At 33.0% G+C, this 24,383-nt stretch overlaps 1 protein-coding gene across 1 annotated transcript in view; it reads right to left on the bottom strand.

Annotated features, from left to right (window-relative positions):
- Positions 1 to 3,190: 3,190 nt before the first annotated feature.
- Positions 3,191 to 24,383, bottom strand: part of LOC126892160 (uncharacterized) — an 87,709-nt gene continuing 66,516 nt past the window's right edge. Inside the window, exons 7-8 of the mRNA XM_050661632.1 lie at positions 14,522 to 14,767; positions 3,191 to 3,544 (exon numbers count right to left, since the gene is read on the bottom strand). Coding sequence (XP_050517589.1) covers positions 3,272 to 3,544; positions 14,522 to 14,767 — 519 coding nt within the window. The 3' untranslated portion in view covers positions 3,191 to 3,271. The remainder of the gene's footprint in view (positions 3,545 to 14,521; positions 14,768 to 24,383) is intronic.

The raw sequence follows: 24,383 nt of genomic DNA, 5'->3' as shown, positions 1-24,383 counted from the left end.
CAGAAAAAGATGGAAGGATGATGTTGAAACCGATCTATCTAGGATTGGGGTACAACAATGGCAAATCGAAGCGCAAGATCGCAGACGATGGAGGGCCATAGTCGATGCGGCGAAGACTCACCCCGAGTTGTAAAGCCAGTCAAGAAAGAAGAAGAAAAGGGGGTGAATTTCACCTAGGGCAAAAGGACACATCGGCACAATATTACTTTTTTTTCTTTAACTTGGTAGCTATGTGTATGCCAAATTTCATGTCAGTCCAAGCGGTTCTTTAAAATTTAGAGGTTTTGCAATATTTTGCCTTTAAAGAACGTACCTACTATAAACGTGTGAAACAATAAGTAGAATGTAAATGTATATGTTTTCCATCTTTTGCGTTATTCTGCCGGTTATCAGAGCGCTCATCACTGATTACAGTAATGACAAACAGAAGTTTTTATGTAATAAAAGTACATAATGTGAGAAAAGTTTACAAACAAAAACTTTAAATTTTAATTCTCTCAAAATATGAATTTTGTAACATAGTTCATCCACTCGTGTCTTCACTTAGTTTTGCAAAGCCATAAATATAAGCAATATCAATATTTGTGCCGCTACTTAAATAAAAAGTACTCGAGGCAGCAAGTAGTTTGAAGATGGAAAATTTTGCAGCATCAAATGGATGGTTGAAAAATTTCCGCAAGCGTCATAATATAACGTTTAAATTTGTCAAATGATGAAAGGGTTGCCAATGCGAGTCCATTATACAATTGGATATGGTAATTGAGTCAATACTCGCAATCTTTAGTTTGTATTTTTATTAGTTGTTACATAATCGTGGGGCAACCGGTTTCGAGTCTTACAATATATGACTCATCATCAGGACCAGTACAAATTTTTTTTTTTAATTTTTTAAATTTTTTAAATTTACTAAACATAAAACATATAAAAACAACGGCTAAGCTTGACAAAAACCAACTGTGAAGGATATAAAACACACATCTTTGGGAACATAAGAATTTTTCTTTTCCAAGTTCCACATTGAACACAACTTACAATATAAGAGACTAAAGGTTGTTTGATCGATCAACTATCCTTATGGGAGCTGGTGACTGCATGTACATCTTTAGCTGTGGAACAGTTTCAATGGCTGTTATCTTGTAGTTTGTATTGAGAAGACTTTTTTGTACTGGGCCTGATGATGAGTCATATATTGTAAGACTCGAAACCGGTTGCCCCACGATTATGTAACAACTAATAAAAATACAAACTAAAGATTGCGAGTATTGACTCAATTACCATATCCAATTGTTTAAATTTGTATATCAATGTAAAATATGTAACAAAAATATATAGCTCCAAAACCATCTCCTTCTTATAGTACATTCTTTCATGGTTTTTGCTCTAAATTTTAAAGAACCGCTTGATTTTCACATGAAATTTGGCATACGCATAGCTTACATGTCAAAGAAAAAAAGTGATATTGTGCCGATGTGTGCTTTTGCCCTGGGGGTGAAAAAATATATGTCCAAAATAAGTCCGGAAATGGATAAACTGACTAATTTTAAGTAACTTCTGTTCTATAGAGCTTTTTCGCCAAGTCAACACTTTTCGAGTTATTTTCGAGTAAATATGTTCATTTTTGAAGAAAATAACCACATTTTTAGACGGTTTTTCGCAAATAACTCAACAAGTAAGTATTTTGTCGAAAAAACGTTCTTAGCAAAAATATCGCCTGTACAAAAGTAAAAAAAAATGGTGTACGCGTAAGGTCTCTGGACCTCGTAGAACCAGAGTTATATCCAATGAAAAATAGGTTCATATTCGCCAAATTTCAAATAGAATATTTCGACGTGAAATATCCAAAAAATTAAGCACTTTTTGGAGAAAACCCATTATAACTTTTTAAAGTGTTTTAAAAAAGCTTTATTTCTGTTTTTTTTTTTAAGTTTTTAGCAACAAATTTAAGCAAGTTACGCTCAAAATAAAGTTAGTCTCTTTTGTTTTGACAAAAAAAAAATCGGGAAGACCAGCCCCTAATTAGGAACTTAAATGAAATTAGTCGTTACCGCTTCACAAATTATTTTAATTATGTTTTGTTTATATGATCTGTAAGTTTCATCTATTCAAAGTGCTTAATTTGAAAAAAAAATGGTTTCAAAACAAAATTTTCAAAAATTTTAATTTTGAAAAATGTGCTTTTTTTCAAAATAACTTAAAAATTGTTAAAGATGCCAAAAATCTCAAAAAACAAAAAAAGTCAGCATTGCTTTTCTGAATATCCTGTATTCTTTTGTTTTTCTGTAAGACAAAAATTGATTAAGATTTGGTGTTTCTAAATTTGTATACTTTCGTGATCAGTGACTCGTTCGACCCCTTTTAACTAGAGCCCTTTCAAAAATAAGGACTTTGAACCGATTAAACTCACAGATCATATAAACATTCATTTGAGATACTAATTAGGTTCATTTGAGATACTAATTAGGAGGTGATTTTCCAGCTTTTTTTACCAAAAAAAAGGGACTAACTTTATTTTGAGTGTAACTTGTTTACATTTGATGCTAACAATTTTTTTTTTATAAAACAAAAATGAAGCTTTTTTGAAACACTTTAAATAAGCTGTAATGAGTTTCCCCCGAAATGTGCTTCATTTTTGGTTATTTCACGTTAAAATATTCCATTTGGAATTTGACGAATATGAACCTATTTTTCATTAGCTATAACTCTGCTTCTGATAGGTATAGAGACGTGATATATACACCATTTTTTAAGTTTTTTACAGGCTATATTTTTACTAGGAACGTTTTTTCCGACAAAATACTTACTTTTTGAGTTATTTGCTAAAAACTGTCTAAAAGCGTGGTTATTTTGTTGAAAAATAGAACATATTCATTGGCAAATAACTCGAAAAATATTGACTTCTTGAAAAAACTCTATAAAACAAAAGTTACTTACAATTTGTCAGTTTATCCATTTCCGGACTTACTTTGGTCGTATATTTTTTCACCCCCAAAGGGGGGTGAAAACCACCCCCAGGCAAAAGCACACATCGGCACAATATCACTTTTTTTCTTTGACTTGTTAGCTATGTGTAGTGTATCCCAAATTCCATGTCAATCCAAGCGGTTCTTTAAAATTTAGAGGTTTTGTAATATTTTACCGTTAAAGAACGTACTATTAGGGATTTTCAGGAAAATAATCAAACTTCACAAGCTTTTGGTTCTTTAAGTTAGCTATTTAATATTCTTAATACATACTACTAAATGATACAAAATCAGAAAAAATTAAAATTCCGTTAAAGATCCCCGTCTAAAACCATTTTCTTTACATCTCTTCTTCTTATTTTTCCTGAAGGAGTCAAAGGAATAGAACTAACGAACTTTACTCCTGCTCTAAGCCTCATTGTATCTGAGACTCTTTCGTCTACGAATTTGATGATGTCTTCCTCTGTTAAAGATGCCGTTGAAGATTCTTTTGGGACAATTACAGCCATCGGATGGTCGCCATCTGCATCGTGAGGGATACCAATTATTACAACTTGAGCGACAGATGAATGGGTCATAACAAGCTAAAAAAATATGGCATAGATTATAATACAAAATTAACTTAAAAATAAAATAAAAATTCCATTTTTATTCAGTTGCAATGCGAAGGCAAACAATCTTATTTTTCAATTAGAATACGGAGCGCAGTCCAGCCCTCTAAATCGACGATTTTCGACTCTTGTTGGAGTCTCATCGGAGAGAACGTAGGCCTGCTACTCCATACTCCAATTGACCAACACCGATAGTTTATCCCCCACATATCCCCCGCAACTGACGTGAATGGACTAGGTGACTAGCGTCATCTGGTAATTGAAAGATGAAGTAGTTTTCAGTCCTAGTAGCAATATTAATAGGCAAATGAAATGTTACATTTAGGGTTGCATTTCTTACAGGAGTCAATTTTATTTTTGTAATGTGTAGGGGGGTTCAGTAGAAGCTTAAGTTCAAGTTTTTGGGGTCGGCACCTTTGTCCCCCGGCCGCCATATTGGAAAAAGGAGTGCAAAGGCAATCCTACAGAAAATTTAATAACACACAAAATGTAGCAAATTAAATTTTCTACAATTTTATATCTATTACTTTTTATCGTCAAGTGACCAACAAAAAAGTTATAAACAAAAATATGAGAAAATTTTGTAAGAAGTTTCCTTTTGGAGGTTATAACTTTTTTCCGTTCATTTCACAATAAAATACTATCATAGCAATTTTGTAGAGGATTTTTCAATGAACAATTTTCACTATAAAGTTGTTTACTTTTATTTATTATCTAGGTTTTACAGCGCTCCAATCTTGACCAGATTTTCGAATTCTCATAGGAATGCAATAAAAAAATACTTTTCGATCTAATATTATATTAGTCGAGCGGTAGCAATCGTTATTCCGACCACGAAAATCAAATTTAAGGTGAATGACCTATTTTGGTCTATTTGTATGTTTTTGAGGTCGCTGAATCCGAATATGAAGTTTATTTTTATCTAGATTTGGTGGAACATGTTCAAAAATCAAATTTTATACAAAAATGTCGAAAATAAATTTTGATGAATTTTCAAATTTACCTCGCTGTATCTTTGGTCGCTGTAAATATTTCCTTTTGACAATTTTACTGTGTCATCTTTGAAGTATGTACCTAGATAACAATGAAATTTGTCCAAAATGTTTAAACACATTAAAAAAGGAGTTGTTAGTTTTTAAACATTTTGTCATCATATTTCGTTAGTTTCATGTTTACTTCAAAAAGTTGAGTGACAAACTTTTTAGTTTATAATTTTAACCAACACAACAATAAAACATAATTCATGAAGAAGTTTTTTGGAAAATTTTAAGTCAAAATATACAATAGGAAAAAAATTATGTTACTTCATAGACAAGCGTCACACCCCAAAAAATGTTTATATATCGAGAGCCTGACCCGGGGGTGTGGTGAATGCCTAATTTTCATCATACTTTATGATTTTGATATCAAAAATTCGTTTTTTGCTCTTCTTAAGAATTTTGCATTTTGCGGTTGCGTCATTCTTCTTCTGAACCGGCGAATTTGTCCTCAAACAACTTCTTGGGCCTTTTCTATACAGAGTGAGTTTTATGTATGGAAACACTCAATTATCTCGGAAACGACTTGCACAATTTTTATAGATTTTGGTGAGTAAAGGTTTTCTGAGGCGGCCAATATTATAGTGGCCATTACATTGTTGTCAGATTTTCCCTTTTTCTGGAAATCTAATGAACTTTCTTATTTCAAACGGAACACCCTGTATATTTTTGCGTTTTGAAGTCCTAAAGAAATACTGATTATTTTTCATGTTATATTTCCTATACCTAATGTCATAATTTCGGAGTTATTGCTACATTTATTTAAAAAAAAAATTATACAAATTAAATTTTTTCGGCTCAGGTAATATTAGTAAATATTACTTTAGGCTCTTTGGATCATTGGAAATGAAAAACATCTTTTATAATTTTCCTATAAAATTAATCGTTTCCGAGTTATAAACAATTTAAAACTGAAAAAAATAGAATAATGATAATTTTCAAGGTTTAAAAACACAAATAAAAAATATAAATTTAGAAATTACGAAGTACGTATATTCAAGCTCAACCCTTTTTCGAGGACCTCGCCTAAGAGCTTTTGGCACGTTTTATTCTAAAACATCGTTTTTTAATTTGTTAATAAAGCGCATATGAGAGGACGGGCGAAACTAAAAAAAATATTTTAATATAAAACAAGTTGAAATTACTTATCGGCATCTGATAAAATGAGGCTTGCACTTGAATTTGGGTACTACGCAGTTTCAAAATTAATAATTTTTATTTGTGTTTTTGTACCTTGAAAATTGTCATTATTAGATTTTTTTCAGTTTTAAATTGTTTTTAACACGAAAACGATAAATTTTATAAAAAAAATTACAAAAGATCTTTTTTGTTCTCAGTGATCAAAAGAACCTAAAATAATATTTCAGCCGAAAAAATTGATGTTTATAATTTGTTCAATTTTTTTTATAAATGTAGCAATAACTCCGAAATTATGGCATTTATCTATAGGGAATATGACATGAAAAATAATCAGTATTTCTTTTGAACTTCAAAACACAAAAAATATACAGGGTGTACCATTTTAAATAAGAAATTTCATTAGATTTCCAGTAAACGAAAAATCTGACAACAATGTAATGGCCATTATAATATCGGCCGCCTCAGAAAATCCTTACCCACCAAAACCTATAAAAATCGTGTAAGTCCTTTCCGAGATAATAACAGGGTGTACCATTTTAAATAAGAAATTTCATTAGATTTCCAGTAAACGAAAAATCTGACAACAATGTAATGGCCATTATAATATCGGCCGCCTCAGAAAATCCTTACCCACCAAAACCTATAAAAATCGTGTAAGTCCTTTCCGAGATAATTGAGTGTTTCCATACATAAAACTCACTCTGTATATGCTTAGGGTTATAAGTTTTATAGTGGGGATAAAGGTCAAAAACAGATTAATAATAGCATAGGAATGTTAAAATCATAATAAATTGTATGAATAAAAAATATATATAGATAGAAAAGTAAGCCTAACTTTTGTTTTTATTGTATCCCTATGAGCATTCGAGAATCTGGTCAAGTTTGGAGCGCTGTAAAACCTATATAAATAAATAGAATAAAACAACTTTATAGTGTAAATTGTTCGCTGAAAAACCCTCTATAAAATTGCTATAATGTTATTTTATTTTAAAATGAACTGAAAAAAAGTTATAACCTCCAAAAGGAATCTTGTTAAATTTTTTTTACATATTTTTGTTTATATCTTTTTTGTTGGTCACTTGATGATAAAAAGTAATAGTAACAAAATTGTAGAAAATTTAATTTGCTACATTTCATATTTAAATAGATTTTCCGTAGGATTGGTAGTTTACGAAATATAGCACGAAACCCCTTTGCATCCCATTTCCAAGATGGCGGCCGGGGGACAAGGGTGACGACCCCAAAAAGTTAAACTTAAGCTTCTACTGATCCCCCCTACACATTAAAGAAATAAAATTGACTCCTCTAACAAATGCAAGGTATGGCTTAAAAAATGTAACATTTTAATGGACTATAATAATATTTCAAAATATTAAAATATTACTAAAAGATTTTTAAATTGAAAACTTATTGGTCCATTTTCTTGGTAACACCTCCATGGCTTCTAAAATTTGCAAGTCAGATGGATGCTGAAGCGAAGAAGACAAGAGGGAATTCAAAAACTTACAATTCACGACTCCGTCTGTTCAGCTGGTAAATTCTAACAGAAAATGGACCTAGTTACTCAAAGAAGTAACGACCAATATAAAAATAAAATAAAAATTCGATTTTTATTCAGTTGCAATGTGAAGGCAAAACAATCTTATTTTTCACTTAGAATACGGAGCGCAGTCCAGCCCTCTGAATCGACGATTTTCGACTCTTGTTGGAGTCTCATCGGAGAGAACGTAGCCTTCGCATGGCAACTGAATAAAAATGGAATTTTTATTTTATTTTTATATTGGTCGTTACTTCTTTGAGTAACTAGGTCCATTTTCTATTGGAATTTACTAGCTGAACAGACGGGGTCGTGAATTGTAAGTTTTTGAATTCGCTCTTGTCTTCTTCGCTTCAGTATCCATCTGGCTTGCAAATTTTAGAAGCCATGGAGGTGTTACCAAGAAAATGGACCAATAAGTTTTCAATTTAAAAATCTTTTAGTAATCTTTTAATATTTTTAAATATTATTAATATTGCTATTAGGATTGAAAACTACTTCATCTTCGAAAATTAACTTCTTAGAAGCAGTTTGTGTTGACTAAGTTTTGCTGACGACCAAATAGTGATCGAAGAAGACCAAGTTGACCTCAGGTTTCTGATGAAAAAACTGGAACAGGAATTTAAAAATAATGGGATGAAAATAAACCTAAAGAAAACGAAATACGTAACAACGGAGAATACACAAATAAAACAGCTCGAAATAGATGAACGTAAACAAATCAAAGGAATAGACAAGTACAAGTATTTAGGTTTCGTAATAATACGTTCTTTAAAGGTAAAATATTGCGAAACCTCCAATTTTTAAAGAACCGCTTGGATTGACATGAAATTTGGCATACACATAGCTAATAAGTCAAAGAAAAAAAATGATATTGTGCCGATGTGTGCTTTGCCCTAGGGGTGAGTTTCACCCCCTTTTGGGAGTGAAAAATATATGTTCGGAATAAGTCCGGAAATGGATAAAATGACTAATTCTAAGCAACTTTTGTTCTATAAAGTTTTTGCACCAAGTTAATATTTTTTGAGTTATTTGCGAGTGAATATGTTAATTTTTCTACAAAAGAACCACGTTTTCAGACGGTTTTTCGCAAATAACTCAAAAAGTAAGTATTTGGTCGAAAAAATTTCTTATCAAAAATATAGCACGTAAAAAAGTGAAAAACAAGGTGTGTATATTAGGTCACTCTACCCAGTAGAAGCAGAGTTATAGCTAATGAAAAATAGGTTCATATTCGTCAAATTCCAAATCGAATATTTTAACGTGCCATAACCAAAAATCTAAGCGCTTTTTTTGGGGAAAACTCATTTTAATTTTTTAAAGTATTTAAAAAATTCATATTTTTGTTTTTTAAAAAAAATTTTTAGCATCAAAAGTAAACAAGTTACGCTCAAAATAAAGATGATCCCTTTTTTTGGTAAAAAGTCGGGAAATTCACCCCCTAATTAGCATTTCAAATGAACTTAATTGTTACCACTTCACAAGTTTTTTACTCACGTATGTATTGTTTATATGATCTGAAAGTTTCATCGGTTCAAAGTCCTTATTTTTGAAAGAGCTGTAGTTAAAAGGGCTTGAACGAGTCACTTATCACGAGTGTATGCAAATGTGGAAACACCGAATCTTAACCAATTTTTGTCTTACAGAAAAACAAAAAAATACAAAATTTTCAGAAAAGTAAAGTCGACTTTTTCTATTGTTTAAAAGTTTTGGTATCTCTAATAATTTTTAATTTATTTTGAAAAAAAGCATTTTTTTTTCAAAATTAAAATTTTTCAAAATTTTACTTTAAAACCAAATTTCTTCAAAAATAAGCACTTTGAATCGATGAAACTTGCAGATCATATATAACCCGGTCTATATAGACACTTCAAATAACAAAAATTGCCGGAGAGCCAAGTTTTGGTGGAGAGCTAGGGTATACCATAACAAATAAAGTTTAAAAAGTCCCCATCGATCCCATGTGTGCGTCAAAAGTTATTCGGGGTCAAAGGTCAAAATTTGAGATTTTTTGGATTTTCTTCGAAGACGGTAAGTTTTATCAAAAAAAAAACCTTAAACCAAAGTTGTAGATCTTAAAATTCTCTACAAAAATAGTCCTTACCATTTTTTTCCTAAGAGTTGCCATTCCTGAGATATCGCGATTCAAAGAGTCACATTATACATGATATGCACACGTTTCCACACCACCTGTGAGGTAGTGTACTCGGCGCGTTTTTTACCGGGGTTTCCCCTGTAGGTCTACTCCACTAACTGTTTTGACAATTTTAGGATAATTTAAGGAAACAACACCGGTCAAGTTCTAGATATTACCTTATTATTGATATTGATTATTGATATTGCTATTGATTATTAGGTTAACTATTGTTTTGATTTCTTTAGATATTTTAATCAGATAGATTCATATTCTTGAAAGTCTACTTCAACAGTCAAGTCTTCTTCGATTTGATTTTCTTCCTCTTCCTCTTGCTGGATGTTCAAAAATTGTTCAAATGTGACTGAGTCATTGGTCTCTTCATTAAAATCACAGGAGTCTTCCTCTGTTGTACTAAACTGGACATTTGAGCAAGACTGACCTTGGCAGTTGGTACACACTAGAGAACACAGCAACCCGACTATTTTACATCCACATTTGGCACTACAACCTTTTTTGCAATTGCAAAAAATAGTGTTAAGGAGTTTTTCTGGAGCAGGTGGGAGTAAGGTTTTAATCGGTTCCAGAGTATTATCTATTAATTTCCAACCCCAGTCTTCTGGATTCAGTTCATTGCCTAGCCATGTTTGAACTTGATAATATACTCGATACAAATGTTGAAAAGCAGATGCTGATGTTGGAGGAAGACATGATAGTTGTACTTGTTTCTTGTTTCGTGTATTTTTTACAAAAGTTAAGTATCGGTATTTATCAAGACAAATAATTTTTTTTGGAGCTCCATAAACCGCAAGAAGAAAGCGAATTCCTTCCCTAATTATTGTTTGCGGTGTAGAATCAAGTTCTGTAAAAACTTTACAGCAGTCAGTCAAATCTTTTTTTTTCGAATAATTTAAGTACTGACGTTTTGCCCCTTCTGTACATTGCGGACGTAGTGTCGCAGCCGGTTATCGCATGTAAAAATAAAATGTACTTTTGGCATTTGGGATAAGCCGATAAACTATTCGAAGAATATATCTCTGTTCGCTGTTGAGCCCTTCCAGGTTTCAGAAAATAAATAACTTTATCTACTGGAGTCCTTGCAGTAATCAGTACCAACAAATCAACATCTTCACCAACTACAATTTTGTGTTTGTTGCCTTGAATTTTTCAATTGCTCTCTCAATTATAAGGACATCTGCGTCATTTTTAGCTTGTTTCACTTCAATATTCGCAGCTGTTAGTTTGTCAGTTAACATGGAAATGAAACGAGATTTATTATTAATGTTGGCGAAAAATTGTTGTTGATTCGCTGGAACTGTTATATTTTCATCAAAGATAATCTCGGAACCCGATGATGTTTTTGTATTTCGACGACGTTGTTCTGCAGCTTTAATATTCTTTGTCGAGTCATTGTAGCCGTCAAATACCACTGTCACGGTAAGCCCGTAATGTCTGCGTAGATACTGAACATATTTATCAAAAATAACGCTAAAGGTTTCTTCTCGATCCCACACAACGTGATGTAGTAGGTACCCTCCATCAATAATGTAAGTAGCGTTTCCACGATCAACCTCAGTATTGACTGATTCAAAGCAATCATAAATTGCTGACTTTGTTGTTTTACGCATTCCAGCTGCATCGAAAAGTGATAAGGGGTAAGGAGCTAATTCATACTCAAAAAATTTTTCAATCTCATCCTCAAAAGCTTCAGTGATATTCATGCGTTGAAATAATAAACAGGATCTATAGAAGTACTAGCAGTGCTTTGAAGTACTAGCCTGTTCCTCCTCACGTTGTCTTTTCACTGCAGCGATTGAAGTTTTCCGAATGTATGATTTTTTGCAATTCACGTGTATTGTAACGGATTTTTGAGTTCTTAAATACTCAATAAACTCATCACCTCTCTCGACACTAGCCTCAATTAAATTTGGCATTCCACGATCAACCACAACTGTTTTAGTTTCACTTAAAAGTTTATTGCAAATAAAGCAAAATTGGGACATTTTTAAAACTATACAATTGTACAAATAACAGTAACGGTTCTAAATGGTAGACGCTTGTAATATGTACTTATATTCACTTGAACTGAACCTTTAGCACTAAAAGAAACAGATAATATTAGGAACCAGACCTACGGACAATACTGTAGCCATTGCCTATAATAGACAATCTGTTCTTTTTTAAACAATGGTATAGCCAAATGTTTTTCAAGGCCACGTGGATAGAGGAAATTCAGTTTGGGACTGATTACCTTTTGAAGAAATATTTTCAGAATAGTATAATATACTATATAAAAGAGACACAAATAGGCATTTATACTTGTCTTAAGGGCCACATATGTATATACGTGGCTTATATGTGCATATAATGTATAAAGTAACTTTTAAAATCGCGATATCTCAGGAATGGTAACTCTTAGGGAAAAAATTGTAAGGACAATTTTTGTAGAGAATGTTAAGATCTACAACTTTGTTTTGAGGTTTTTTTTTTGATAAGTTTTTAATAATTTCGTTTTCGAAAAAAATCCAAAAATCTCAAATTTTGACCTTTGACCCCGAATAACTTTTGACGCACACATCGGATCGATGGGGACTTTTTAAACTTTATTTGTTATGGTATACCCTAACTCTCCACCAAAATTTGGCTCTCCGGCAATTTTTGTTATTTGCCAAGCATTTTGATGTCTAAGTTGACCGGATTAATAAACATAAGTAAAGTAACTTCTGAAGCGGTAACGATTAATTTCGTTTAAGTTGCTAATTGAGGGGTGATCTTCCTGATTTTTTTTTTGCCAAAACAAAAGGGACCAACTTTATTTTGAGCGTAACTTGCTTACATTTGATGCTAGAAATTTTTTTTATAAAAACAGAAATAAAGCTTTTTTAAACACTTTAAAAAAGTTGTAATGTGTTTTACCCAAGAATGCTTCATTATTTTGATATTTCACATTGAATTATCCTATTTGGGATCTTTCGAATATGAACCTATTTTTCATTAGCTATAACTCTGCTTTCGCTAGATATAGAGACCTAATATATACACCGTTTTTTTCACTTTTTTATGGGCTATAGTTTTGCTAAGATTATTTTTTTTTTTTCGACAAAATGCTTACGTTTTGAGTTATTTGAGAAAAACCGTCCAAAAAACGTAATTATTTTGTCGAAAAATGAACATATTCACTTGCAAATAACTCGAAAAGTATTGATTTGGTGAAAAAACTCTAGAACAAAAGTTACTTAAAATTAGTCAGTTTATCCATTTCGAGGCTTATCTTAAACATACATTATTTTACCCCCGAGATGGAGTGAAAGTCACCCCCAGGGCAAAAGCACACATGGGCACCATATCACTTTTTTTCTTTGACATCTTAGCTATGCGTGTGCCGAGTTTTATGTCAATCCAAACTGATCTTTTAAATTTACAGCAAAAACCGTGAAATAATGGGACACGCGCCAACTCGTAACTTTTAATGACAAACATTTTCAAATCAAAATGTACACCGGCCAATTCGTAACTTTTCTTACCTGACCTGCCAACTTGAAACTTTCTTCAGGTGAATTCGAAACCATTGATTAAATCTAATACCTTAAATCTAAACCGAATGTTTCTTGGTTTGCTTAAAAACATTATATTTGTATTTTATGTACCTATAAAAATTGGCAAAAATTGAAATATCTTAATAAAATAATTGAAACAATATTATAGTGTTTTATTAACACGTGTTATAAAAATATTATTTCCATCAAGTATAGCTCTACACGAGCTTGATTTTTATCAAGTAATTGTAAATTTAATATTTAGATGTTTAGCAATGATAAATTATTTAAATCCATCTGATAATTTAAAAGCAAAGACATTTTCCATATGTTTATTTCAAGTTTAAAAGATTATACCTTTATTTAGTTACGAATTCACCAGTAGTTGATCGGTTACCGAAAAATTACATGAGGGTCAAAGTTACCAATTGGCCTGTAATTAGGATGGGTGATTAAAATAGTTACGAATTCACCGGGACCCAAATAATGTACTATAATATCAAACAAAGGAACAACTGAAGAAGATATAAAAAATAGACTAGGGAAAAACCGACACTGCATTCGAAAATTGAACACGGTACTGTGGGATAAGAATATCAGTATAAAAACAAAAAGAAGAATATATAACGCCATTACAAGAAGTATTCTCACTTATGGCCCAGTTTTGGTATGTCCAATTGGACCATAAATAAGAAAACCAAAAACAAGATAAGAGCAACAGAGATGGAATTCCTAAGGAGAAACTACCGTGTAACAAAAAGAAATGGAATAAAAAATAACATAGAGATTAACAAAAAATGGGAATGAACTCGATATAATAGACCACATAGAACAGAAGAGATTAACCTGGTACGGATATGTCAGAAGAGCAGAATAAATTTGTTAAATACTTGTTAAAAAGAAGATGTTTTTGATGATACAGAGTAATGGGGAAATAAATGGAGATGCATGCAGTAGAATTAAGGTTGGATGGATAAAGTGGAAGGAAGCGAGTGGTGTGTTGTGTAACAGAAAAATTACAATGAAGCGTGAGGGAAAATTCTATAAAACAGCTAAGAGACTGGCTATGATACTATGATGTACGGAGCTGGATGTTGGGCAGTTAAAAAAAAGCGGAATAACCAATCCATATGACGGAAATGAGAATATTTGAATGGATGAGTGGAGTGGCAAAAAAGATAAAATTTAAAATGATTTTATTGGGGAAAGTCTGAGGGTGGCATCAATTGATGCCAAAATGAAGGAGCGTAGGTTAAAATTGTTTGGTCATGGTCAACGTCGAGACGTTAATCACCCAATACGAAGAATTGGTGATCTGTGGATTCCTGGAAGAAGTAGTAGAGGAAGACCAAAGAAGACCTGGAGGATACGCTTAGGCACGACTGTTGGTAAAGGAGATTGATATTGATATGACGCAAGATAGAAATTTATGGATAAATTTAATTAGGGAAGCCGATCTCGCATAGGGATAAAATCAAAGAGAATGATGATGATCTAAAAAAATTGGTATTTACTCGAAACGGACAGACACCTTATTGAGTAACCAATAAGATATTGAATACGTACTTGTTCTAGCATAGCAGGTGCAATTTGAAATCCTTTGTACTTTAACATTTCTTTGATTCTGTCTTTGATATAAAAACAACCATCTTTATCATAGTTAACTATATCACCAGTTTTCATCCAACCGTCACTATCGAAAGAGTCTGAAGTATCGTGATTGTGATAGCCACTCATAAGAAAATCTGATTTAATTCTGAGCTCGCCTTCTTCATTTGGTCCGCAAATTGCTCCTGTATAGACATCAACAACCTAAAACCAAAAACAAATGCTGAAAGGGAATGATGAAATTGTTATTAATTTATCTGAAATATATACGTCAATAAGCTATTTTAATAGTTTATGTAAAAGAATATAGTTCTGGTACATTTATTTGGAAAATTAAATATTTTGTTTAAAAAAACCATAAGTTTGATATAAATAATAATAAGTTAAAAATGAATAACCATTTTCAATTTCGTTGCAACAAGAAACTACAGCCGCATTATATTCTAGTTCAATCAGAGAGTGCAGCAAGCACCTCTACCGGTTTCGAAACGTATTAGTCTCTCATCAGGCGGCTCATATGCTGCTCTCTCTGACCCAACCAGAACGCGATTTTACAAAATATACCCGCTCTCAGCACAAGCTCCGCCTCCTACGCATTCGCCATCCAGAGCTGTAAGAATCCTACCCGCTCTCAACACATCTTATTAAATATACCCGATTCCAGCACATTTGGTGCCATTTGAACCTTTTAACACACTATTATGCATTAATCCTGAGTGTGGTCATCGTTTCACCTAAATACGTATGAAATAGCTATTGGTATAACAAGGGAAGAAAGTGCTACTTTTCCTCCCGAGAATGAAGTTTATTGCCCGAGGCGTAGCGGAGGGCAGTAATCATTCGAGGGAGGAAAAGACACTTTACTCCCATGTTACACATATGATTTTTCCACCTTCCTTAAATATCAAGTAATTTTTTCATTTTTAAATATGTAATTTATTTATGTAACTAACTGACAAAATTTATTAGAGCACTAAAACTAACAAGTAGGTACAGTATAACTATCAACTGTCAAATATAAGTCAAATTATTAATGTAAACATTGTTAAATCAAAATAACAATTTACTGTTTCTACCATTCTGCAAAATACAGGGTGCTCTATAAATAAAGGTTAAAATGTATAGATACTTACGTAATAGATAATAGAATACTGTGTAGGGCGTCAATAAGTTATTTCATCAATTACATACTATGACGTCACTTTTACTTTTCCTCCCTGGTGAGGAAAAGTACTTTCCCTCCCTAGGGAGGAAAAGTACGACTTTCAGGTCGACAATCAGGTCAGGAAAAGTATACTTTCGGTAGAGGTAGGTGGAAAAATGTATTTCGATGTTCTTTTAAATAAGAGATTTGAAATTAAAAATTATACTCGATTTTCTCTTTTTTTACCCCTGTAACTTATTAACATAAACATTATAGAAGTTTTCAGAGACTTTCGGCCCTCGGTAATAATGTAATCTTTTATTCTGAGTTGAAATTTTTCAAAAATACTAATTAGTTTTCTCAGGACTCGGAAATAATCAATGCATTTAAATAGCATTGCAAGCAAATTTTGCGCCTACCAACTAAAATTATTTTTTATCTGTAAGGTTTAGTGCACGTTTTAATGCAGGTTAAAAAATAAAACATTTTTGTCAAACCATAAAACTGCATTATTATTCTCTCCGAGATTTCCTCTTTGGGTAAATTTAGTAAAATGTATTGATATCGGTTAGGGATACTTACAGTTCTGAATAATGACGTATGCGTAGTAGGCGGAGCTTGTGCTGAGAGCGGGTATGTTTTGTAAAGTCGCAACCAGGACAAACCCCGGCGTGCAGTTACGGATTGAAACGAACGAAATGGCAGGGATACCCTAGCGGCAAATGCTAGCAAAAGAATAAGTTTTCAATCTAATAGCACATAAAATAATTTTCCCATTTTCATCATCACCATTGGCGTTACAACTCTTCGTGAGTCTTTGCCGCGTTTACTATTGCCTTCCATGTTTGTCGGTCCTGTGCCACTAATTCCCATTGTCTCACTCCCATTTAGTGAGTATCGCCCATTTTGTATAACATTTTTGTTTCAGATTTATCAACAGATGTAAGAACAAGTACAGCTATGTATGCAGATGATACAGCCATATACATAGCAGGAAAAGACGACTGAAGAATTTTCCGTACACTAGAAGACCACTTAGTAAAGATTTCGGAATTCACAGACAAATGGAGAATCAAGATCAACGCGGAAAAGACGCAGTTTATCATCTTTACGCAGCAACGTAATCCACCAGCTGTAGAACTTACGATGAGAGGAAACGTAATCTAATCAGAGGTATCCGTCGAACACTAGGAGTCCACCTAGACCGAAAGCTAAACTTCACGCTGAACACAAATCAAACCAAGGTAAAAGCTAAGTTAGTAAAAAGACTAATATGTACAACCTTATATTTTTAGGACCTCTCCTTCTGACGAAGACCAAGAAGATCCAATTGTGCCAAATCTACGTTAGTGCTGCGATGTTAATATGCAGTTTCAATATGGAGTTTCACGGCAGATACCAACTGAAGGAGATTAGAGACTACAGATACGGTATGACTGTTTCCGGTTGATAAATGGTTCAACATGGCAAGACCGAGTATCAAATGCAACTATCCGAGAAAAGCTCCAGTACACACCACTGAGAGAGGTGGCCGAGGATAGTACAGCATTTGTCTACCAGGCCACAAGATGACTCCTAAAAACAAGAGAAATCTTCGCCAAAAATCGTATACAGAGATAATCGACCATCTGATAATAGCCAGGTGGTTGCAAAACCTGTAAAGAAAGTAGGTGCGATGCCACAAGAAGAACCTATGGAAAAAGATGTCGAGATGGCCAAGCCATGAAGAATCAGGGATACACAACAGAAGCAATTCAAGGAGATGGTGCAGCCGCTGTACATCGAAAGAAGAAAATAAAGTATCTTAAATTTAATGTAATGTTATACAGTATGGTGCAAATGAAAGGAATAAATTCGTTATTTCATAAACCGGCGACTTTAAGGAAAATCCCGAAACAGATCGATTTTTATTTTTAAATTATGATATTTTGGCGTATATGGCATACTAGTGACGTCATCCATCTGGGCGTGATGATGTAATCGATACTTTTTTTTAAATGAGAATAGGGGTCGTGTGATAGCTCATTTGAAAGGTTATTCAATTTTCTATTCAGTAACATAAATATTTACATAATTATTTATATAAAGTGTCCAAAAATTTTTTTTAAATTAAATTATTTTACGAAAAAAAGAAGAATGTATCTAATTTATTTATTCGCTGTGTCTAGGTACACGCTAGCGTGTACGCAAATAAAAAAGTTAGGTACACGCGAGTTAAGCTTCATAAAGCCAGTGACGTCATTACTTAGCGTGCGCAGTAACTGTATATTAGGTACACGCTATTTTGATATGTTAAGTGTTTGTTTGATAGAAAAATATTTGGTATTAAGGAAAGGGAAGGGAAGCAGAACTATTCAGATGTTTCAAACTTAATTGTAATAAATCAATGTGTATATAAAAGTATATATTCAGGTTAGCAAAATCAATATGTATTTAGTTGACATGACATGTACAAAATATTGTTAAAATAATTTTTATACGTAAGTTAATTATTATTGTGAAAGCTTTAGGTCTTCCTTTTATTTTAATTTTGGGCGGTAATACTATTTCACTTATGACTAAAAAAATATATATTAATTTATAGTCTCTTATCTTTATCATACTGTTTTAAAATGTTGTTAAACTTATTAAAAGAACTAAATAATTGCCCACACTCCATAGTTAATTTAAGAACAAATACTAAACAAATAAAAAATAAGAAATCTCTTTACTAATCAATATTAAAGTGTAAACACAACGCGATTAGACAAATTCTTACCTCACTCTGGCACTCACGGTACTTACCACAGCATACACACGGCTCAAGTTAGCGTATAGGCAATTAACCAGTAACAGTGCACGCCAAATAGTGACGTCATTGACTTGATGATGCTTAGCGTGTACCTAATTTTTTTTATTTGCGTACACGTTAGCGTGTACCTAGACACAGCGTCATTTAATTCAAAATACATTTTAGTGCTGTCACACATCAGAAAAAAATGTTTATTCATAAATAAATATTGCTTTTCGTTTAAATTAAATGTTCAAACTTCGAAGAGGCAGGTGGCTGGCGAGAGCTGGCTTTAACATTGAATTTAATCGAAAAGCAATGTTTATTTGTGAAATAAACATGTTTTTCTGTTTTCGGGTAACAGTAAAATGTATTTTGAATTAAATAAATTACATACATTCTTCGTTTTTTTGTCAAATAATTTAATTTTTTTTTGGACACACTGTACAAATAATCATATAAATTTTTATATTACTGAATAGATAATTGACTGTCCTTTCAAATGAGCTAGCACACGACCCCTATTCCTATTTAAAAAAATCATCGATTACGTCATCACGCCCAAATGGATGACGTCACTAGTATGACATATACACCAAAATATCATCAGTTAAAAATAAAAATCGACCTGTTTCGGGATTTTTCCTTAAAGTCGCAGGTTTAAGAAATAACGAATTTATTCCTTTCATTTGCACCATACGTAGCGATTAGACAAATTCTTACCTCACTCTGGCACTCACGGTACTTACCACACCATACACACGGTTCAAGTTAGCGTGTACGCAATTAACCAGTAACAGTGCTCGCCAAATAGTGACGTCACTGACTTGATGATGCTTAGCGTGTACCTAATTTTTTTTTATTTGCGTACACGTTAGCGTGTACCTAGACACAGCGTTATTTAATTCAAAATATATTTTAGTGCTGTTACAAATCATAAAAAAATGTTTATTCATAAATAAATATTGCTTTTCGCTTAAATTAAATGTTCAAACTTCGAAGGGGCAGGTGGCTGGCGAGAGCTGGCATTAACATTGAATTTAATCGAAAATCAATGTTTATTTGTGAAATAAACATGTTTTTCTGTTTTCGGGTAAGAGTAAAATGTATTTTGAATTAAATAAATTACATACCTTCGTTTTTTTGTCAAATAATTAATTTTTTTTTTTTGACACACTGTACAAATAATCATATAAATTTTTATATTACTGAATAGAGAATTGACTGAACTTTGAAAAGAGCTAGCACACGGCCCCTATTCCTATTTAAAAAAATCATCGATTACGTCATCACGCCCAAATGGATGACGTCACTAGTATGACATATACACCAAAATATCATCAGTTAAAAATAAAAAACCTGTTTCGGGATTTTTCCTTAAAGTCGCAGGCTTAAGAAATAACGAATTTATTCATTTCATTTGCACCATACGTATATTATTAGGGCAATAAATGATTTTTTTTTATTTTTTATTTTTTTTTTTTTAAGAGAGAAGCGTTCACCCGAAATGTTGATCTGGAAGCTCCACTTGCCCTAGGATATTGACTGAAGACCAACCGCTGTATTGATATTCTATTGGATTTTTACAAGATTGATATATTTTTTATTTATTGTACGGACAAGTTAATTAGGGCTGTCGCCAGACACAACGGCCTCCTTTATTTAGATGGACTTACTCAAGTTTTTTTTATGTATTTTGACCCGTAGAATACGAATTTTTAGGCTAAGAGTTGATCCGGATGTCGATAAGATTGTTGTAAACAAAAAACTTGCAAGGTTACAAAAAAGCGGTTTTTCACAAAACAAAACATTTTTTGTATTTACTGGGTCATTCTAAGCGAAACATGTTCTTACAAGTTTTTTCGCAGGATGCACAGTTTTCGAGATAAATGCGTATGCAATTTTTTAACCCGAATAACTTTTGATTAAAAAATATAATAGCAATGCTGCATGCTGCATTTGAAAGTTCAAGTCAAATTATATCTTCTTCTTCTTCTACGACACTACAGCCAAAATTGAGCCTTGGCCTCCTTTATTCTTTGCCTCCACCCTTGCTTGTCTGTGGCTGCTCTTCTCCATACACGGACTCCTAAAAGGGCTTGTGCGTCGCTGTTTACTGTGTCTTCCCAGCGCTTTCTTGGCTTTCCAACCGGTCTCTTTCCCTGCATTCTAGCATTCAGTGCTCTTTTTGGTAGCCTATCCTCTCCCATTCTTATCACATGTCGGCCCATTGCAATCTTTGTATTCTAATGAAGTCGGACAGGGGTGCTTCCTTATAAAGTTGATTACGTTCGTTGTTGTATTGACTTCTGAAGATTCCGTTTCCCTCACAGGTCCTAGTATTCTCCTCAGTACTTTCCTTTCGAATGTGTCGAGTTTGTTTTTGGATGTTTCTTTCAGGACCCAGGCTTCACTGCCATAGCATGTTATTGGTCGAATTAAAGTTTTATAGATTCTCATCTTTGTATTTCGGTGGACACTTTTAGACCGAAATAAATGGAAGAGGGCAAAATAAGCTATCTTTGCCTGCGTTATTCTCTTCCGTATTTCTCCATCTTCTGATCCGTCGGCATATATTTCTACTCCCAGGTATTTAAACTTTCCAACCGTTTCAATGTCATCTTCATGTATAATGTTTTGTGGGACTATATTTCTTCTTGTCTGAGTCATTATTTTTGTTTTTTCTTTGTTAATGTCCAGACCTAGCATTCTTGTTTGTGTTTTTAACTCTGCGTATGTTTCCTTTACTCCTGTTGATGTTCTACTCATAATATTAATATCATCGGCATAAGCGGATAGTTGAACCGTTCGGTTGGTCAGTAGATTTCCTCGTCCAGTTCGCATTTGCCTAACCGCCACTTTTGCCTACTCCAGTGCCAGGTTAAACAATGTTGGGACCAGCCCATCTCCCTGCTTTAGTCCCTGCGAAATTTTGAAAAAGTCTCTCTGGTGGTTTTGTATTCGTAGGTACGCATGCCTGAGTTTCATCCATTGTGGCTTTAATAAGTCTTATTAGCTTGTGTGGTATTGCCAATTCAGCCAATATATAGGGTGAGGCAGATAACTGGCCTATTAGAAATATCTCGATAACTAAAGGCAACAGAATCATGAAAATTGGAATGAAGGGGTTTTGAGGGATGATCTATTAAATGAAAATATTTTCATCTCTTTGCAACTTCCGGTTACACCGGAAGTTGCTTATAACTTGGTTTTTTAAATAGGACACCCTGTATATTTTTACATTTTTGGATTCTCCTCAATATCTTCTTTCTTAAAATATGAGATTTTGTAATATTATACAGGGTATTTTAAAAGATATTTTCGTTTTTTTATTATTTCGTAGCAACATTCACACCCTGTAGAATTGTAATAGTTTGACATTAAAAACTCTGCTTACGTTCAAGTGATTTTTAATATAGTCTATTATCGTTAAGAATCATTAGTATAGCTAATTTTGAAATATTAGTATACAGGGTTGGTCAAAACTCGGAATGAATATTTTCTGAGTTTTCTTAAATAGAACACCCTGTATTTTAGTATTGTAATGAAATGATATTTCATAGTACTTTTTTTTTATAAGTATTGCCTATACCTAACTGCTTTAATTTGTGAGTTATTGGTGATTCAAGCTAAACATTAATTGCAACAAAAAATACGTAAAATTTTATTAGGTTGGCCATGAAAATATTCAATCACAAACAATTATTCAGAAATAAATACATATTAATCCAGACCGATCCTTAAAATTACCAATAATGGTTTAGCTATCAAAATAGCTACGTAGTTAAAATTGTTGGTGCGACTAACAATTAAGCACAAATTAAAGCAGTTAGGTATAGGGAAAGCTTAAGAAATAAAAAAGTACCGTAAAATATCATTTCATTACAATACTAAAATACAGGGTGTTCCATTTAAGAAAACTCAGAAAATACTCATTCCGAGTTTCGACCAACCCTGTATACTAAAATTAAAAATTTAGCTATACTAATGGTTCTTAACAATAGTAGACTATATTAAAAATCATTTGAACGTAAGTAGAGTTTTAGTTGTCAAATTACTACAATTCTACAGGGTGTGAATATTGCTACGAAATTAATAAACAAACGTAATTATCTTTTAAAATACCCTGTATAACATTACAAATCCTCATATTTTAAGAAAGAAGACATCGAAGAGAATCCAAAAATGTAAAAATATACAGGGTGTCCCATTAAAAAAAAAGAAGTTATAAGCAACTTCCGGTATAACCGGAAGTTGCAAAGAGATGAAAATATTTTCATTTAATAGATCATCCTTCAAAACCCCTGTATTCCAAATTTCATGATTCTGTTGCTTTTAGTTCTCGAGATAATATGCCAGTTATCTGCCTCACCCTGTATAGTATAGTTTGTTCCTTTTGACTGAGTCGTATGCATGTTTGAAGTCTACAAACACGTTGTGAACATCAAGATCGTGTTCCCATGATTTGCTCAAGATCTGTTTGACTGCAAATATTTGATCCAGTGTCGATCTTCCCCATCGGATGCCCGTCTGATCTTCTTCTTCTTATTCAGTGCCTTATCCGGTCCGGATGTTGGTGATCATTAAGGCTATCATTGTTTTGTTGACTGCTCTGCGAAACAGCTCCGCGGAGGTTATCCCAAACCATTGTCGGAGGTTTTTCAACCACGAGATACGACGGCGTCCCGGTCCTCTCCTGCCAAATATTTTGCCCTGCATGACGAGTTGAAGAACTCGATATTTTTCTTCGTTCCGCATCACGAGGCCAAGGTACTCAAGCTTACGTTGTTTTACTAAATTAAGCACTTCTTTTTCTTTTGTCATGCGCTGTAGGACCTCAATGTTGGTGACATGGTCCACATAAGATATTTTTAGTATCCTCCTATAGATCCACATCTCAGAGGCTTCAATCCGCTTTTCAGTGGCTTGCGTCAGTGTCCAGGCTTCAACTCCATACAGTAGCACTGGAAGAACGTAGCACCTCACTATCCGCATCTTGGTTCCCAAACTGATATCACCGCAGCACAGCAAGGATCTCAGCTTGATAAATGTAGACCGTGCCATTTCAATTCTGGATCTAATCTAGGCCCGTCTGATACTCTCCAATAATATTTTCTGCTAGTGGTTGGAGCCGCTGGTTTATAATATACGTGAGGACTTTATAATATGCTGTACATAGTAGAGAGATTCCACGGTAGTTTTTGAACTGGAGTTTGTCTCCTTTTTTATAGATCGGGCATACTATACTTTTCTTCCAGTCATCGGGTATTTTCTCTTCTTGTCATATGTCTTTGATGAGCGCGTGGATGTGACTTGCTAGGTCGTCGCAACCTTAGTCCAGGGCTCATCTGTTTTGAGATGGACGTTGAGAGGTGACTCAAATTTTTTTGGAGAAATTGCTTCAAAATAAATCAAATAATAATATTTGAGTTATCCTCCCTCTCAAAAAGGACCGGAACATTGTTTAAATAATCAAAACGTCAAAAAATTAAGGAAAAATTCGATTTTTTTTTTTTGGTTTTTTGATTATAACTGTAAAAGTATTCATTTCCGAGAAAAGTTTTACTGACATAAAAGTTGCGTAATTAAATTTCATACAATATAGAATTGGTAAAAAATTTTAAAAATAGTCACCCTTGTTGCAAAATAGCAATAATTGCGAAAAAACAATACAAAAACAAGTATTCGCATTTTACGTTTTTCAACAATTTATACTACACTTAGGACCTTCATATTTCACACAGAAAAACTTTATGATATAGTAAAACAATACTGTAAATTTAATTATGATCGGTTTAATAGATTTTGCAAAATAAATTTTGGAATCCAGCTTTGGCAAAAAAAATTCATTTTTTCAAAATATTACAGGACTGAAAATAAAGCAGGTAGCAAGTTGAAATTTTTTT

Source organism: Diabrotica virgifera, chromosome 9 (genome assembly GCF_917563875.1).
Source record: "Diabrotica virgifera virgifera chromosome 9, PGI_DIABVI_V3a".
Classification (NCBI taxonomy): domain Eukaryota; kingdom Metazoa; phylum Arthropoda; class Insecta; order Coleoptera; family Chrysomelidae; genus Diabrotica; species Diabrotica virgifera.
This window is presented reverse-complemented; position numbering and strand designations above follow the sequence as displayed.